This window comes from Musa acuminata, chromosome BXJ2-7 (assembly GCF_036884655.1).
Source record: "Musa acuminata AAA Group cultivar baxijiao chromosome BXJ2-7, Cavendish_Baxijiao_AAA, whole genome shotgun sequence".
In the NCBI taxonomy this organism is placed as follows: domain Eukaryota; kingdom Viridiplantae; phylum Streptophyta; class Magnoliopsida; order Zingiberales; family Musaceae; genus Musa; species Musa acuminata.
Genome location: NC_088344.1, coordinates 31,730,574 through 31,750,544, shown reverse-complemented (window position 1 = coordinate 31,750,544; position 19,971 = coordinate 31,730,574). Strand labels below are relative to the sequence as shown.

Below are 19,971 nucleotides of genomic sequence, written 5' to 3'. Positions count from 1 at the left end.
GGGGTATTTAAGACGATGCACCTTCTCATCCCAACCGTTTATCCAAGTCAACTGACGAATCCATTTTGATCGTGGAAGGGGTGATTGACTTGCGAGAAAACCAAGATCCGGTTCAATGAACCGGTTTCGAACCGGGCCTTCGGGCACTGGTCCAATGGACCGCGGATTTATTGAAGATTATTAAGCATTTGAATGTTAGATATCAACAACTATAAAAAATAGGTGAAAACACACACACCTAAATTCAATTTGAGAGGGATTCAATTCAAGTCTGAATACCTGAACTGTTAGAATGAGCTGCTACAATGTTTCCCATCTCAATGCTCGCCAATTAGTAATTTAATCAAGGGTTTTATCTTCTATAAAGAATCAGCCCTAAAATTTCATTATAATAGAATTTTTGGCAAGATTCTGGCAACCATCAGACAGCTCCACCAATGTCTATGAAAACAAGAGGCAATTGCTAAGACTTGTAAACAAGCCATTTTATTCATTGGTTCTTGATATCATGAAAAGATAAGTGAGACATAAGACAGCACTGAGTACACTCATTATTAGCTATAGCACAACTCAGAAAAGCACATAAGTTCTATCACTCCCTTTCCTTCCATTTCTTTTCCAGCCAAGCAGATTTAACAGTGTGCCAATATCATGTGCCCCTGGCGACTTCATTGTGTCATTACTCGAATTCTCTTAGGAGGAGTTCTTCATAACCCATTCGACCAAAGTAGAGACACCAAATCCAGTCGCAGCACGTTTCTTGTCGTTCCACACAGGTCCAGCCATGTCGATATGAAGCCATTGGACCTTCTCATTGACAAACTGCAACAAAATAACGATGTCAGTTTCAGACTGTTCATCATCATCATTATCGTACTTTGATATTACCAAAACATGTACGGGCTTAAATATTAAACCAAGGCATGAAGATCCAGAACATGCTTCTCTATGAAGGTGTTAGTGTAGTAGTCAATAGTCCACACGGTCCTGATTCCACGACATGAGTCAGTTCTTTGGTATCCACGACATGAGTCAGTTCTTTGGTATCTCACTTCAAAAACAATGTTTCCTTTTTATTCATATTCTGTGAGATGGTATATTTCACATTTCAACAAGCTCGTATATGGTTGCATAAGAATACAAGGAACATCATAACCAGGCAATTCCTTCTCACTTCCAGGACCTCTTCATAATTCTTGATCCAAACATTTAGCTAGGCAATTCCAAGCAACTAAACCTATGAAGTTTTATAACACAGGAAAATAGAATGCTTAACCACTGTTAAAAGTAAGTTCATAACTAGAATTAGTCTGAACATCTAATTCGATGGTTTCGTATCCTGATTTTGTGCCCAGTCTAAAATCAAGTACTAATAGTCCAAGCATCTTGTGAAGTAGTTTTATATCCATCCTTACAGAATCCAGGACTGCCATAAATAAGCAAATAGAAAACTAAATGATTACTTTCATTCTAACAAGGCAGTGCATGATTTAAATAACTTATAATATTACCTAAATGAAGCACAGCCAGAACAGCATTAAGAAAAAAGAAAAATGTAGAATTGTTGTGTCCATCTTGATGTAATAATGTAGAACCATATAATAACTTTTGCTTCCTGACATAATCAATAACCAAAACTCAAATGCCCCATGACCTTGAAATTCATTGGCCCCATTGTATATCAGTGATGTTCACATTTTATTTTTTGATTTGCATGTAATTAGGGGGTTAGGGGGTAAAGAAATTATCCTCCACTGTCAGCATTATCCTCCATGTTCAACTTCCATATTATGAGTGGAGCTTGGTGTTGGAGGTTTCAAAAGAATGGTTCATTAAAAAAGAAAAAGTGAACGATTAGGAAACATGTAACTTTGAAAAAGAAAACACCAGGCTTGCGTTTGATTATGGGTTAAGGAGTTTCAACCTGATAGTTATTAGTTTAACCTGCCAAATGCTCGTAAGTTAAATAAGTTTTAAATAAACCGAATGAACTGAGTTTAACCTAATCGGAGATTAAATTATGGGTTAAATAACCCACTCTTGACCTAGGTAATTGACCCTTTCACAACCAAAGAAAAAAGGTGTAAGACAATTTAACAAGGCTACTTTTAATTCCTAACCAAACACAGCCCAGAACCCTATTCCCTCAGCAAAACTTTGATCTATAACATATGTTCATTCATTGCTAGCTATAATAAAGGCTTAATTCTTAAAATTTTATTATCAGGTAGCATAAAGGAAAAAAAAAGGTATTTTAGTTTAAACCTGTTTCAGGAAGAGAGCAGCTGTAATAGATCCACCTTGACGGCCTCCAGTGTTCACCATATCAGCAACACCTGATTTCATCGACTCCCAGTAGCTTTCTTCCAGAGGCATCCTCCAAAACTTCTCTCCTGTAACCTCAGAAGCTGTGACAATCTCCTTGGCTAGATCATCACTAGGGGAATAAAACCCTGTAAAAGTAAAGATCACTTTATTGGCTTCAGATTGAAGAACACAAGAAATGTCAGACCACTAACTGATGCCCATTGACGAACTAAAACATAGTTAGACAAACATATTTCTATTTTTCCATGTGGAATAACTTGGTTCATGAAATTGAAGAATATTATAGCAAAATGAATAACCACGTGCAACCATGAGCTGTATCCTACTCCTACAAGCCTGTACCAAGCAGGTTAACTTGTAAAATTCCTTGTTAAAGAACAGAAAAGTTTGTTAAAGTCCTAAAAGCCAGTAGGAAACAACTCTTAAGTAACTACAGATATTTACATCCTTCCTTTGATTTCCGACCAATATGACCAATCAAAGTATCAAACATACATTCTAAAGCATAATACATGAAGAAAGTGAAGTCCAGAATGTGGCAATTTGAAATAGCCACCACAGAAGCATAAAGCAAAAATTCTTGAATTAAGAAAAAAAAGGAAAATGCATAGTGTAAGTATTAATTTGCTCCCTCAAATAGAATAACAAATAAATGCATTTTTCAAATGGCTTTCCGCTTTATGTTCTTTGCAGTGCCAGCTACAGTAGAGTTGTACCAAGTCGATTTAATTAACCATTTCATGATAACAACTACCAAGAAACTTAATTCATAGAGAAATTGCATTCTCAGGCATTGGATTGCGATCATCGAGGTTCTTTACCTGCAATGCTGGGCCCAAGGGCAACTATACAAGCGCCAGTAAGTGTTGCCAGATCAACCACCTGTGTTAAAGTTATTCAGAGTCAAAGAATTAGGAGTTACTTGGTGCAATGCCTCTAAAAGGAAGTGCCAGATATTAGTCAGAGTTATAAAGGACAAACATTCTACCACAGTTTTCTTTATAATTATAGGAACTAATGTAAAATTCCATTCATATTAATGAATCATTGTACTCATCTCTTCCATGTGATGCTTGTAAGAAACATGAACACAAAGAATAGGTTGAAAACTTTGATATCAATTCATCTTGCAAATATGACAGGCTTGGTGGCATCTGTATGAATGGCTATATGACTTATCTGCAATCATATTTCCAGAAGCTGCACACTTCAATTACATGTATGACCATCCACATGGAGATGTATATTCATCGTGGACTGATGATACATAATTAGTTCATTCAATCTAGCTATATTAAAAACCTAGCAGAAAATATATGCAATATCTCAACCTCAGAATGCTATAGAATCAATCATTCTCTCAGCTCAAGTAGCTCATCTAGAATTAATTATAATAAAATGAAAATAAAAACCAACCACCAAAAGTGCTTGAAACATCCTCCAGTTAAAGACAGAAGATACTGCCATGAAAAAGTAAAACCAATATATTTTCACAATACCTTATCAATGCCTTGGTTACAAGCATAAACCAAAGCATCTGCAAGCGTAAGCCTTCCCTCTGCATCAGTGTTATTGACCTGCAAAAGAAAATGGAAGTTGGACTTGACATGTCTGTATGAGATCTTCCACAAGTAGGTAATAGATATGAAATACATGATAGCCAGCATTATATGATGAATTCCTGCACAAAATTTATTTGGTGATGCCAATTTGTTCATAATGATATCCGCTTTGGTTTTAGAACAGATGTACCTCTAGTATCTTCAAGAACATCACTAGATATCACAAGAAGCATTTTTATGTCCAAATGCACAATTGGAAAAAAGTGGATGTGGTTTATCACAAACACACTAGTAGCAGAAACTAATTAAAATTTTTGAGTTATCAGCAAGACTAGATAATCTAGCAAAGCAACAGGAGTCCATAGCCCAAAGGTGTGCACCCTGGATATAATTAACATCATAGTAGGTACCATGGTTTGCCGTACCGGTCCATACTGCCCGGTACGGGCGGTACGTACCGGTCCGACAGGCTTCCGGTATATGGACCGCCTGTTACCGGTCCAGTACTGTAGCAGTACTGTAGCAGTGCTACAGTGCTCGGCACGCCTGAATATACCGCTCGGTACACCTGGGTGTACCGAGCGGTATACCGTACCATACCGGTACCGAGCCCAGGTCGAAACTCCGGTACGGTACGGTATTGCGAACCTTGGTAGGTATTAGGTAGTAAGTAGTGTGAAGGATTTCTAATAACATAGGACTAAATTCAACCACTTGCAGAAATCGGACAAACAGGACACTTAAACTACTAATGAAACATGATGCTACATAAAAAAAATGGGGCATAATGAAGAAATCACTTGAAATTATATAAGAGTCTTCTATACAAACATTAATGTATTCTGTAAAAAATATTCCAGGTCTTTTCTATTCATTAGAGAGGATTTACAACTAGCCACATTTTATTAGCAAGGCATAGACTGTTATAGAACATCTAGCTGAAAGGTAGAGAAATATGCCCTTTTGGTTGCAATTCAAGCATGCAGTTAGAAAGAATGCCTGATATTCCCTTAAAATGAGTTCACAATAAAAGGGAAACAACAAAAGCACTACTAAGCCAGATAGAAACTGAATCAAACAGCAAAACTATAATATTTTGATCGAACCAAACTACATAATCATTTGCATCTAAAGAGTCCCAATTGATGTATATCCAAGTAACTCATTATTCCAAGGGCCATAAATTATACCTCAATGGTTTTCCCATTAGAAGCAGTGACTATATCACCTGGTCTCATGCCTGTGCCACTGATCATATTTTCACAAGCAGCAGATATGAAATGAACCTGGAAACAAAAATCCTGGTCTCAAAAGCAAGATATTGCTTATGTCTAAAATATTAACATAGCTATGGACTTATTCCTTTTCACCAGATGCACAAAAGTAATCAACTTACTTCTACCCCTGGAGGTTTAATTTGGGCTAAGGCTTTTGCTGCACCAAAAGCGGCTGCAGCACCTCCCATATCAACTTTCATGGTCTCGATTGAACATCCAGGGCCAGTCTTTATGTTGTAACCACCACTATGCAGATAAATGGAATTAAGTCAAACAATTTATTCTGTTTCAGAATTCAAACAATGCTTTTTAGCATATGGTTTGAATACATGATACCTAATGGACAAACCAATTAGTTCTAAAACAAACTCTTACTCAATATAAATGAGACAACTAACAATGGACAACATAGATAATAGGATGAGAAATACATGTTTTAGACACAAATATAGGCATTGTAAGAGAAGAATCAACAGAAGGATTTATTTTAAAATTAAATAAATGGCTAAATTCTACCTCTCTATAAAATAACATGTACCTGTCAAATGTTAAACCCTTCCCAACAATTGCCAATTTTCTCTTCACATCACCATTAGGAGGTTTATAGCATAAGTGGATGAAATGTGGGGGGTTTGAAGAAGCAGCTGCAACACCTAAATATGATCCCATCTTCAACTCTTTGCACTGTTCTGCATCTAATATCGTTGCAGTAAGAACATCACTGTATAATGTAGCTATTTTTGAAGCTTCTTCTGCCAGTGCACCTGACAATCAGGAAAAGTCACTAATTGTAACTCAGTCCCTTCCATATCCAGTAAAGTTGGAGGGCATCACAAGGAGAAGAAAGATGAATCACACTTCTTGATGTTGTAACATCATTTCTCACTAACCAGGTGTAAGCACATTTGCTGGTGCATTTACAAGCTCTTTTCCAAAAATCACTCCAGAGCAGACATCAGTTGCATACTTGAGTTTCTGGTCCACCACTGTTCCTGAACCAAAACCAATGACGTCCACTGTTTTAAGCAGTGGCTTTTTGGAATCTGACCTAAACCTGTTGTCTTCATATACTCCTAGTATAGTTCCTACACACAAACAAAAAGAAGAAGAAGAAAAGAAAAACATAGAAGGTTAAAAGTGATAAAGAATCTGATCAGGCTATCTCCAACAATTACTTAAAAATTCTTCTGATTTCTATTCCACCAGTTAGCTCCCCAGTGATGTTGAACCCTCTCTCTTTACATACAGCACAAAAAGACAACTCAAAACACTGTAGTTCAAACCAACAGAAAAGCTACCAGATGCAATCGCTGAAGCAGCATTTATTTTCAATTCTTCTGATATCCCATCCGAGGATGCAAGACAAACAGCCACACTATTTGCTTGGGCAACCTTTGCAACTCCTGCAACAGCTTCCGCAATGCCTCGGTATGCAGCTGCTGTGGATGAGGAAGATCCAAGCCCAACTAATCCTAGCCTTTTAAAACCCAGCCCAGGTAGCCTGAGAAATGTAGACTGGCCAGCTTTCCCAGTGAAATCCTCCTCTGTAACAGCTTCTGCCAAAAGTCCACCAATCTTGTCATCAAGCCTTTTCAAGAATACATTCTGAAATTTCGAATCTGAGTCCTTCTTCGTATCTTTTTCTGATACAGCCACAGCAAGTAAATCTCCTTTCCATTCTGAAAAATCCATCTCCTTCACGGTGAATGTAATCTATAAAGAGGGATGGAAAAAGGCAAGTAGTGAGATAATTGATGGTGATTATATAAAGTCTGAACCTGTTGACATAAAACTGCTACAAGGTTTATGTTCAGTCTTTTGCATAATTACCATTAGTATGTCATGACTGATTTTAGAATAAAATGCGAGAAAAGGCAATAACAAATATATAACCATGAAAGCCTTGTTGCTGGAATGGGAATGATAAAAGCTGAACAAAAGGAAATGGCAGAAGTAAATAAAATGTCTTGGGAGGAAGGCAGATATCTAATGTCAGTATGTCATGACATGGTTAGTAACAAGAAAAAAGGGCACTTATTCAGTTATAGAATAAGCCCATATGGAAACGGCCACCAAGTTAACTTCTTGTCATGATATACATGAAATTTTATTAGTCAATATGGGATCAGTTCAAGTTTATGGTCCGTTAAGGAAAACTTAAGTTGTAATTGTCATTTGTTTAAAAACAATAAGAACATAAAAAGGCAGCATGATCAGCATGGTATTGATTCAATTTACAAAATTCAGTCATGGCAGAACACAATATGATAAGTTGCATACACACAACAGTCACACTGATGGGCTTCCTAGCAAGTTGAAATACACACAAACAGGAACCCTGCCACATTTATGTTTTTCAGTTATTCAGCAAGAATTAAATGGACCTTTGCATCCATTTTTATTGATAATGCACTGAAGAAACATAAAGTGATAATTTTTGCTTTTGAGGTTGTAAATAATCCATCACAACATGGCAATTGTGGGATAATATGACCAGAAATGGGAGAAATCAGAAGAAAGTAATCTTGAGTTGCATAAATATTAAATACCCAACACATATCCTTTAGGTCACTGGATAAAAGCAAAACTGTAATCATCGATAATTTTTTTCCTTAACATAAATTAATTACTATAAATGATATATTACTTTATTATTAACTTCTATATTTGTATATTATAGTTAAGGAAATGATTAGATTTGGTTTCCTTAATCATATGGATAAGTTAGGAATTCTACTAATCAATTAAATTATTAATTGATTTATTTCCTAATGAGTGATTTGATATTTAGGAAGTAAATAGTTAACATTCCATTTTTGTGTGTGAACTATAAGAAATAAATATTATATTACTTTTTTGTGTGTGAAAGCAAATGTAAAATAAATTAAAAATAAAAATTAAATTATTACTTACCTTTCGGGGAGATCTCATCTTCTCCTATATAAATGGACTATTCATCCCTCATTCTCTACTAGGCCTAACAATAGAAGGATTGAGGAGATGACTTTATGGGGAGATGATATCAAGGAAGGGATAATCGAAAAGAGGTAGGATCCTTTCTTTTTAATTAGTTTTGATTTGTTTTTTGAAATCTTGACATTGAGATTGTTACAATTTTATAATGAATAATGATGTTTTAATTTCGAAATTTCATGATTTTTGAATAATAATAATTGATTTGTGATGTTAGACTAATTATTTGATTTGTATTGATCTTTTAAGATGAAGTGAATTTTAATATTGATTTAATTATTAAAATTCTTATTTAGTATAATAGTTCTAATTTATTTAATTAGTTATATCTATATTTCAAGAATTATGTGTGAATTTCTGTAATGTAATTAGTTTTAAATTTTAGATCATGAATTTAAAGATTTAATTAATGTATTTGAATAATTCTTTAATAATTTTAAATATTAAAATCTAATTTGATAAGAGGAGTCTAATTGGGGTCTGACTTGAGTCAAGTTGATCGATCAGATCGAATCGACTCAGACCATGTGATCATGTACAACCTAGCTTATGTGACTAAGTACAACCTAACCCATGTGGTTAGGCATGACCCAACCCATGTGGCTAGGTACGATCTAATCCATATGGCCATGTATGACCCAACCCATGCGGTAAGGTACGACCCAACCATGTGGTTAGGCATGGACCAACTCATGTGGCTAGATACAATCCAGTCTATGTGACCATGTATAACCCAACTCATATGGTAAGGTACGACTCAACCATGTGGCTAAGCATGGGCCAACTTATGTGGCTAGGTACAACTCAGTCTAGGTGGTCAGATACGACCCCAACTCATGTGTCTATGATCAATTCGTGAGCCAAGCATGGCTTAGTTCAATGGTAAGGCCCAGCCCAACTTATAAGTGAGGCTTAGCCTAGTCCATGAAGTTAAGCCTGCCCAGCTACGTGATTGATATTAGACATATCACGCTCCTTTTATATAGCCCGTCGTACCTCAACTCAACCTAGTATTTAGAACAGGTATATGCAATGTATATAACCCGCCCAAGACTCAGGTGGATTGGTTCGATTTGGGTTAGTACTATACGACATAGTCCAATCTCCTTCTCTATTGGTTTGAGCTCATTAATTGACGAAATCAAACAGGTTTGATCAGTTAAAGCTGATTTAGGGTGATTCCAAACTAACTTGACTGGTTCAAACCTATTTGACCTAATCGAGATCAATCAAATCTAAATTAGACCGGTTTAGGGTGATTCAAGACTGGTTCCATAAGGATTTGGTATTGGTTCCGTTAGATCATAATCGAATTGAGTTTGGTTTAAGTCAATTGAGCTATTCCAATTAGGGTTTTGATTGATTGAGGACTATTTAGATATTGATATTTAATGCTTTTATGATATGATGAATTTAAAGGTTTTATGTGAAGATGTCATTTGGAAATGATTATTGGTTTTCTATGTTTATGATATTGATATGATAAGTATCATGTAGTAGATGTGACAAGACTAGTAGTTCACATTGGGAGTGCATCCTGTGAAAGGAGCTACGGGCCCATCATAGTGCGGAGCCACCAATGAACATAGTCTAGTAGATTTACATCAAGTATAGTCTCTCATAATATTTAATCATATTGATTTCTTGATGTATGCATGAGTGATTGAATGAGTATAAATGAATGATCATGGATGTTTATGTATCCCTGCCGAGGGCAGGTATGGCGATTCCCTTCGGGGATTAGCGGGCCGTCAGACGTGATGGTTAGACGGTTCCTCCATCCGCTGTTGGGAGGAACGTGTCCCCACTTGGGCGGGTGAGGGATACCACTCCATCCGCTGTTGGGAGTGCGATATGGATTATCTCCATCCGCTGTTGGGAGGAATCCATCCCGTGGAATATGCCTCTCTATCCGCTGTTGGGAGAGCGCACCATTGGGTGATGTACGCCTTTGTTATTATGTATATGTTGTATGTGGCTGATGCATGATTTTATTTATTATGCAAGAAATTATCATCATTTTTCTGATGCATAAGTTTTATGATGAATAGATATATTTTCATATTGAATTATTGATATTTGTTTATATTTCATGAATATTGAAGATTATTTTTATGACTTTTCTGAGATTCCTACCAGCATGTGTGGTTGCTGATGTGTTTTTATTTTATATTTATTTTCAGAGTAATCGACTATTGTGTAATAGATCTGAAGCTTGGGTGGAAGAGACTTGTGACCCTGTGAAGAAGATGTCATTTTTGTAGCTAATAGAATATCTACTACTGTAAAGACAATAATTTGAATTCAAAGACGAAAAGAAAAGGAGGGAGTTTATTATGTAAATTATGGATAATAAATTACTGATTTATTATTCTTTTTATAAATTCGGGATGTGACAAATTTAATGGTATCAGAGTAATGATTTTGAGGACCTGTTGGAATATGGGATCCTAGGACTAGAATATTAGATGACCCAATTTGTGTTTGAGATTTAGATTTTGAGAATTAGATTAAATACAACATATATTTAAGATATTATGATCATTTTTAGTCAAATATAATTTTTTTTATAAAAATAGTTGATTAAAGATGTTACTTGAATTTCGTTAAATGACTTGAGATAGGATTATAGAAGGTCAAAATTTTAATTTTTCTCTAAATTAAAATATCATATTAGTTTATCTTATAAACTCTCGTAAGATTTTATATTTTGAATGTGATTTTTCCATGATCCTCTTGTCCCTTTTTGAAAAGTAGATTAGGGATGTTAATTTAATTATAGAATATTTTATTTTTGAGATATATATGACTTAGTTATTCATTAAGATTATAGTAAGTTTCAGTTATTCTCTTAATTTAAAAGTTTTGATAATTTTAAGTGTAAAAATTTTATAGAAACTTTATAAATATAAATATAAAGTATTTACCTTTATAATTTTTGTTACTATATATTATTCTTAAAATTGAGATTAAATTTGACATGTAGGATGGTTTGTAGAAGTTATTGTTGGCACTAATAAAATATATGACTTTAAAGTTAGAATATATTTGATTGTGCATTGATATTTAAACTTAATTGTATGAGTAATTAATTTAAATATTGTTTGATTTAATGTAAAATTATCAAATATTATTTGTTTAATGAAGTGATGAGTCTAATGAGAATTAGATATAATGCTATTTCTTTGACACATATAAAATGTAAATCATTCGAAATTATAAAAGAATATATGTTGAATAGTTGGATAAATTTTCATCATTTCAATTGCTTTTGTTGAGTTATACCTCAACTTATATCTTATGTCAACAATTAATTAATTTTTAAAACTTAAAAATTTTATTGATTTATTAGATATAGAATTTGATATACTTGGGTAATCTAAAACCAAATTTATTCAATAAGTTTCATTAATCTGTCATATATTTTATGTTAAAAATATATATATTTTTGACTAAAAAGTTTTCGAGTGGTACATTTAATTAAAATATTTTTCAAGCTAATTTAGTTTTATCGAACTTAGTATTTCAAAAGTTAACTATATTGATTAATGTTATTCTTAATCAAATTTGAGGGCCAAATTTATATTAAGTGGGGGAGAAATGTAATCATCGATAATTTTTTTCCTTAACATAAATTAATTACTATAAATGATATATTACTTTATTACTAACTTCTATATTTGTATATTATAGTTAAGGAAATGATTAGATTTGGTTTCCTTAATCATATGGATAAGTTAGGAATTCTACTAATCAATTAAATTATTAATTGATTTATTTCCTAATGAGTGATTTGATATTTAGGAAGTAAATAGTTTACATTCCATTTTTGTGTGTGAACTATAAGAAATAAATATTATATTACTTTTTTTTGTGTGAAAGCAAATGTAAAATAAATTAAAAATAAAAATTAAATTATTACTTACCTTTCGGGGAGATCTATCTTCTCCTATATAAATGGACTATTCATCCCTCATTCTCTACTAGGCCTAACAATAGAAGGATTGAGGAGATGACTTTCTGGGGAGATGATATCAAGGAAGGGATAATCGAAAAGAGGTAGGATCCTTTCTTTTTAATTAGTTTTGATTTGTGTTTTGAAATCTTGACATTGAGATTGTTACAATTTTATAATGAATAATGATGTTTTAATTTCGAAATTTTATGATTTTTGAATAATAATAATTGATTTGTGATGTTAGACTAATTATTTGATTTGTATTGATCTTTTAAGCTGAAGTGAATTTTAATATTGATTTAATTATTAAAATTCTTATTTAGTATAATAGTTCTAATTTATTTAATTAGTTATATCTATATTTCAAGAATTATGTGTGAATTTCTGTAATGTAATTAGTTTTAAATTTTAGATCATGAATTTAAAGATTTAATTAATGTATTTGAATAATTCTTTAATAATTTTAAATATTAAAATCTAATTTGATAAGAGGAGTCTAATTGGGGTCTGACTTAAGTCAAGTTGATCGGCCAGATCGAATCGACTCAGACCATGTGATCATGTACAACCTAGCTTATGTGACTAAGTACAACCTAGCCCATGTGGTCAGGCATGACCCAACCCATGTGGCTAGGTACGATCTAATCCATATGGCCATGTATGACCCAGCCCTTGCGGTAAAGTACGACCCAACCATGTGGTTAGGCATGGACCAGCTCATGTGGCTAGATACAATCCAGTCTATGTGGCCATGTATAACCCAACTCATATGGTAAGGTACGACTCAATCATGTGGCTAAGCATGGGCCAGCTTATGTGGCTAGGTACAACTCAGTCTAGGTGGTCAGATACGACCCCAACTCATGTGTCTATGATCAATTCATGAGCCAAGCATGGCTTAGTTCAATGGTAAGGCCCAGCCCAACTTATAAGTGAGGCTTAGCCTAGTCCATGAAGTTAAGCCTGCCCAGCTACGTGATTGATATTAGACATATCATCGCTCCTTTTATATAGCCCGTCGTACCTCAACTCAACCTATTATTTGGAACAGGTATATGCAATGTATATGACCCGCCCAAGACTCAAGTGGGTTGGTTCGGTTTGGGTTAGTACTATACGACATAGTCCAATCTCCTTCTCTATTGGTTTGAGCTCATTAATTGACGAAATCAAACAGGTTTGATCAGTTAAAGCTGATTTAGGGTGATTCCAAACTAACTTGACTGGTTCAAACCTATTTGACCTAATCGAGATCAATCAAATCTAAATTAGACCGGTTTAGGGTGATTCCAGACTGGTTCCATAAGGATTTGGTATTGGTTCCGTTCGATCATAATCGAATTGAGTTTGATTTAAGTCAATTGAGCTATTCCAATTAGGGTTTTGATTGATTGAGGACTATTGAGATATTGATATTTAATGCTTTTATGATATGATGAATTTAAAGGTTTTATCTGAAGATGTCATTTGAAAATGATTATTGGTTTTCTATGTTTATGATATTGATATGATAAGTATCATGTAGTAGATGTAACTAGACTAGTAGTTCACATTGGGAGTGCAACCTGTGAAAGGAGCTACGGGCCCATCATAGTGCGGAGCCACCAATGAACATAGTCTAGTAGATTTACATCAAGTATAGTCTCTCATAATATTTAATCATATTGATTTCTTGATGTATGCATGAGTGATTGAATGAGTGTAAATGAATGATCATGGATGTTTATGTATCCCTGCCGAGAGCAGGTATGGCGATTCCCTTCGGGGATTAGCGGGCCGTCAGACGTGATGGTTAGACGGTTCCTCCATCCGCTGTTGGGAGGAACGTGTCCCCACTTGGGCGGGTGAGAGATACCACTCCATCCGCTGTTGGGAGTGCGATATGGATTATCTCCATCCGCTGTTGGGAGGAATCCATCCCGTGGAATATGCCTCTCCATCCGCTGTTGGGAGAGCGCACCATTGGGTGATGTACGCCTTTGTTATTATTTATGTGTTGTATGTGGCTGATGCATGATTTTATTTATTATGCAAGAAATTATCATCATTTTTCTGATTCATAAGTTTTATGATGAATAGATATATTTTCATATTGAATTATTGATATGTGTTTATATTTCATGAATATTGAAGATTATTTTTATGACTTTTCTGAGATTCCTACCAGCATGTGTGGTTGCTGATGTGTTTTTATTTTATATTTATTTTCAGAGTAATCGACTATTGTGTAATAGATCTGAAGCTTGGGTGGAAGAGACTTGTGACCCTGTGAAGAAGATGTCATTTTTGTAGCTAATAGAATATCTACTACTGTAAAGACAATAATTTGAATTCAAAGACGAAAAGAAAAGGAGGGAGTTTATTATGTAAATTATGGATAATAAATTACTGATTTATTATTCTTTTTATAAATTCGGGATGTGACAAATTTAATGGTATCAGAGTAATGATTTTGAGGACCTGTTAGAATATGGGATCCTAGGACTAGAATATTAGATGACCCAATTTGTGTTTGAGATTTAGATTTTGAGAATTAGATTAAATACAACATATATTTAAGATATTATGATCATTTTTAGTCAAATATAATTTTTTTTATAAAAATAGTTGATTAAAGATGTTACTTGAATTTCGTTAAATGACTTGAGATAGGATTATAGAAGGTCAAAATTTTAATTTTTCTCTAAATTAAAATAAGTATCATATTAGTTTATCTTATAAACTCTCGTAAGATTTTATATTTTGAATGTGATTTTTCCATGATCCTCTTGTCCCTTTTTGAAAAGTAGATTAGGGATGTTAATTTAATTATAGAATATTTTATTTTTGAGATATATATGACTTAGTTATTCATTAAGATTATAGTAAGTTTCAGTTATTCTCTTAATTTAAAAGTTTTGATAATTTTAAGTGTAAAAATTTTATAGAAACTTTATAAATATAAATATAAAGTATTTACCTTTATAATTTTTGTTACCATATATTATTCTTAAAATTGAGATTAAATTTGACATGTAGGATGGTTTGTAGAAGTTATTGTTGGCACTAATAAAATATATGACTTTAAAGTTAGAATATATTTGATTGTGCATTGATATTTAAACTTAATTGTATGAGTAATTAATTTAAATATTGTTTGATTTAATGTAAAATTATCAAATATTATTTGTTTAATGAAGTGATGAGTCTAATGAGAATTAGATATAATGCTATTTCTTTGACACATATAAAATGTAAATCATTCGAAATTATAAAAGAATATATGTTGAATAGTTGGATAAATTTTCATCATTTCAATTGCTTTTGTTGAGTTATACCTCAACTTATATCTTATGTCAACAATTAATTAATTTTTAAAACTTAAAAATTTTATTGATTTATTAGATATAGAATTTGATATACTTGGGTAATCTAAAACCAAATTTATTCAATAAGTTTCATTAATCTGTTATATATTTTATGTTAAAAATATATATATTTTTGACTAAAAAGTTTTCGAGTGGTACATTTAATTAAAATATTTTTCAAGCTAATTTAGTTTTATCGAACTTAGTATTTCAAAAGTTAACTATATTGATTAATGTTATTCTTAATCAAATTTAAGGGCCAAATTTATATTAAGTGGGGGAGAAATGTAATCATCGATAATTTTTTTCCTTAACATAAATTAATTACTATAAATGATATATTACTTTATTACTAACTTCTATATTTGTATATTATAATTAAGGAAATGATTAGATTTGGTTTCCTTAATCATATGGATAAGTTAGGAATTCTACTAATCAATTAAATTATTAATTGATTTATTTCCTAATGAGTGATTTGATATTTAGGAAGTAAATAGTTTACATTCCATTTTTGTGTGTGAACTATAAGAAATAAATATTATATTACTTTTTTGTGTGTGAAAGCAAATGTAAAATAAATTAAAAATAAAAATTAAATTATTACTTACCTTTCGGGGAGATCTATCTTCTCCTATATAAATGGACTATTCATCCCTCATTCTCTACTAGGCCTAACAATAGAAGGATTGAGGAGATGACTTTCTGGGGAGATGATATCAAGGAAGGGATAATCGAAAAGAGGTAGGATCCTTTCTTTTTAATTAGTTTTGATTTGTGTTTTGAAATCTTGACATTGAGATTGTTACAATTTTATAATGAATAATGATGTTTTAATTTCGAAATTTTATGATTTTTGAATAATAATAATTGATTTGTGATGTTAGACTAATTATTTGATTTGTATTGATCTTTTAAGCTGAAGTGAATTTTAATATTGATTTAATTATTAAAATTCTTATTTAGTATAATAGTTCTAATTTATTTAATTAGTTATATCTATATTTCAAGAATTATGTGTGAATTTCTGTAATGTAATTAGTTTTAAATTTTAGATCATGAATTTAAAGATTTAATTAATGTATTTGAATAATTCTTTAATAATTTTAAATATTAAAATCTAATTTGATAAGAGGAGTCTAATTGGGGTCTGACTTAAGTCAAGTTGATCGGCCAGATCGAATCGACTCAGACCATGTGATCATGTACAACCTAGCTTATGTGACTAAGTACAACCTAGCCCATGTGGTCAGGCATGACCCAACCCATGTGGCTAGGTACGATCTAATCCATATGGCCATGTATGACCCAGCCCTTGCGGTAAAGTACGACCCAACCATGTGGTTAGGCATGGACCAGCTCATGTGGCTAGATACAATCCAGTCTATGTGGCCATGTATAACCCAACTCATATGGTAAGGTACGACTCAACCATGTGGCTAAGCATGGGCCAGCTTATGTGGCTAGGTACAACTCAGTCTAGGTGGTCAGATACGACCCCAACTCATGTGTCTATGATCAATTCATGAGCCAAGCATGGCTTAGTTCAATGGTAAGGCCCAGCCCAACTTATAAGTGAGGCTTAGCCTAGTCCATGAAGTTAAGCCTGCCCAGCTACGTGATTGATATTAGACATATCATCGCTCCTTTTATATAGCCCGTCGTACCTCAACTCAACCTATTATTTGGAACAGGTATATGCAATGTATATGACCCGCCCAAGACTCAAGTGGGTTGGTTCGGTTTGGGTTAGTACTATACGACATAGTCCAATCTCCTTCTCTATTCGTTTGAGCTCATTAATTGACGAAATCAAACAGGTTTGATCAGTTAAAGCTGATTTAGGGTGATTCCAAACTAACTTGACTGGTTCAAACCTATTTGACCTAATCGAGATCAATCAAATCTAAATTAGACCGGTTTAGGGTGATTCCAGACTGGTTCCATAAGGATTTGGTATTGGTTCCGTTCGATCATAATCGAATTGAGTTTGATTTAAGTCAATTGAGCTATTCCAATTAGGGTTTTGATTGATTGAGGACTATTGAGATATTGATATTTAATGCTTTTATGATATGATGAATTTAAAGGTTTTATCTGAAGATGTCATTTGAAAATGATTATTGGTTTTCTATGTTTATGATATTGATATGATAAGTATCATGTAGTAGATGTAACTAGACTAGTAGTTCACATTGGGAGTGCAACCTGTGAAAGGAGCTACGGGCCCATCATAGTGCGGAGCCACCAATGAACATAGTCTAGTAGATTTACATCAAGTATAGTCTCTCATAATATTTAATCATATTGATTTCTTGATGTATGCATGAGTGATTGAATGAGTGTAAATGAATGATCATGGATGTTTATGTATCCCTGCCGAGGGCAGGTATGGCGATTCCCTTCGGGGATTAGCGGGCCGTCAGACGTGATGGTTAGACGGTTCCTCCATCCGCTGTTGGGAGGAACGTGTCCCCACTTGGGCGGGTGAGGGATACCACTCCATCCACTGTTGGGAGTGCGATATGGATTATCTCCATCCGCTGTTGGGAGAAATCCATCCCGTGGAATATGTCTCTCCATCCGCTGTTGGGAGAGCGCACCATTGGGTGATGTACGTCTTTGTTATTATTTATGTGTTGTATGTGGCTGATGCATGATTTTATTTATTATGCAAGAAATTATCATCATTTTTCTGATTCATAAGTTTTATGATGAATAGATATATTTTCATATTGAATTATTGATATTTGTTTATATTTCATGAATATTGAAGATTATTTTTATGACTTTTCTGAGGTTCCTATTGTGGTTGCTGATGTGTTTTTATTTTATATTTATTTTCAGAGTAATCGATTATTGTGTAATAGATCTGAAGCTTGGGTGGAAGAGACTTGTGACTCTGTGAAGAAGATGTCATTTTTCTAACTAATAGAATATCTACTACTATAAAGACAATAATTTGAATTCAAAGACGAATAAAAAGAAAATGAGGGAGTTTATTATGTAAATTATGGATAATAAATTACTGATTTATTATTCTTTTTATAAATTTGGGATGTGACAAAAACAAACAACATGGTAGGCAATGAAGCATAATCTGCTAGAGGGAAAGCTATCCTTCTTTTGGTTGCAGATGAAATGTACAGAAAAGAAAAGGACCATCTAGGCCTGCTCCTAACAGCTAAATTGCCAAGAAGAAAAATGCTCTTTATCCTTATTACTCAGTTTCCTTGTACATTTAATCTAACTCTTATGTACATATATGTCCAGATCAGAACAGCAAAACCGATTGCTGTTGTAGTTAGCAAGGTTAAAGCAACAACACAATTAGTTTCCTGTCTCCAAGAAAAAGCCTAGTCAACACGCAATTAAAGCTGGTAAGTCCCTGATGAGTTCATCAATTGATGTTACCTTGCCTGATGTTCAACTATACCTCAATTTACCTTTTTTTTTTATGGTCACTCTTACATATAGTTGTTTCTCTACAAGCTGTCATCACTACAAATCATGAACAGATGAACATCCTTGCAACCCATTCACAGATCAACCCTTTTATTTTTCCAGGTGCAAAGCAGGAAAATAGACTCCAGAGCAGACGAAAAACGAAACTTCTATACCCATTAACGCCGGTCATTTTACCAAACAGATGCCCTCCAAGAGCACCGAAGAATCATGAGACTAAAGATGGGGAGATAGAAGGATAAAGAGAAGACCTGAGGGATCTCGATGTCCGCAGGCTTCGTGAGCCCGAGAGTGGCGAGAGCCGCGGTGGCGGCGACGGCGGAGTGACCCATGCGGCCGAGTTGACGGCGGAAGACGAGGAAAAGGAGGCGTGGCAGAGAGGCGACGGAAAGAGAGAAGCGGCGAGACGACCACAGTGGCCGGACCGTCGATGCGCGATTTATGGATTGAATGGGTTCGCCATTCGAGATCGAATCGTTGGATCCATTAGCCGCACCCGTCTCTCCTCCCTCTTAGAAGTACTTGTAGTAGAACGATTAATTAGGAGATTTTGTCTCCTTCGTAATGTGCGGTTTGTATTCTATTGCAATGATTCATCCAATTCTCCAAATTAGTGAACAAGCAATAAAAGACGAACAAACAAAGATAAAGATGACCTAAACAAAAGGCTGCTGCAGTCGTTTCCCAATAAATGCCAATGTGAGAGGAACCTTTTTTTTCTGAAATTTTGTTTTTTATTAGATATTTTTAAAGTTATATATAACAATTAATAAAATCGTCCTGTACTGAGTAGGATGGGGGTGGAAAGTATAATATCCAATGTCTTTTTCTTTAAAGTGTGTTTGGTGGTTATAATTTTTACAATTTCAAGGTCTAAAAGCAATGGGAACGAAAAGTGAAAAAGTTGGTTTTAATAAAAATATGAAGTTGTATTTATATTATATATTTAAAAATATAAAATATTTATAATTTTGATATTAATATATATATATATATATATTATTGAGAAATCACAAATCGGCATCTCATGCGCAGTGAAAAACAAAAACAAAATCAGATTT

At 33.7% G+C, this 19,971-nt stretch overlaps 1 protein-coding gene across 1 annotated transcript; it reads right to left on the bottom strand.

Moving 5' to 3' along the window:
* Window positions 1-460: 460 nt before the first annotated feature.
* LOC135617585 (leucine aminopeptidase 2, chloroplastic-like) lies at window positions 461-19,550 on the bottom strand. The gene is made up of 10 exons (XM_065117964.1): window positions 19,162-19,550; window positions 6,466-6,880; window positions 6,058-6,252; window positions 5,706-5,931; window positions 5,287-5,413; window positions 5,081-5,176; window positions 3,828-3,905; window positions 3,150-3,210; window positions 2,266-2,453; window positions 461-822 (listed from the first exon to the last, which is right to left on the bottom strand). Exons 1-10 carry the CDS (start codon window positions 19,240-19,242, stop codon window positions 694-696), a joined length of 1,596 nt encoding a protein of 531 aa, XP_064974036.1. The 5' UTR covers window positions 19,243-19,550; the 3' UTR covers window positions 461-693.
* Window positions 19,551-19,971: the final 421 nt, after the last annotated feature.

Excerpts from the sequence above, each read along its gene's own strand:
- LOC135617585 (XM_065117964.1), bottom strand. The coding sequence starts at position 19,242 with ATGGGTCACTCCGCCGTCGCCGCCACCGCGGCTCTCGCCACTCTCGGG. Across the intron at positions 6,253-6,465 it reads TGCTTCAGCGATTGCATCTG|GAACTATACTAGGAGTATAT; the intron begins GTAGCTTTTCTG and ends GTTTGTGTGTAG. Across the intron at positions 5,414-5,705 it reads AAGGGTTTAACATTTGACAG|TGGTGGTTACAACATAAAGA; the intron begins GTACATGTTATT and ends TTATCTGCATAG.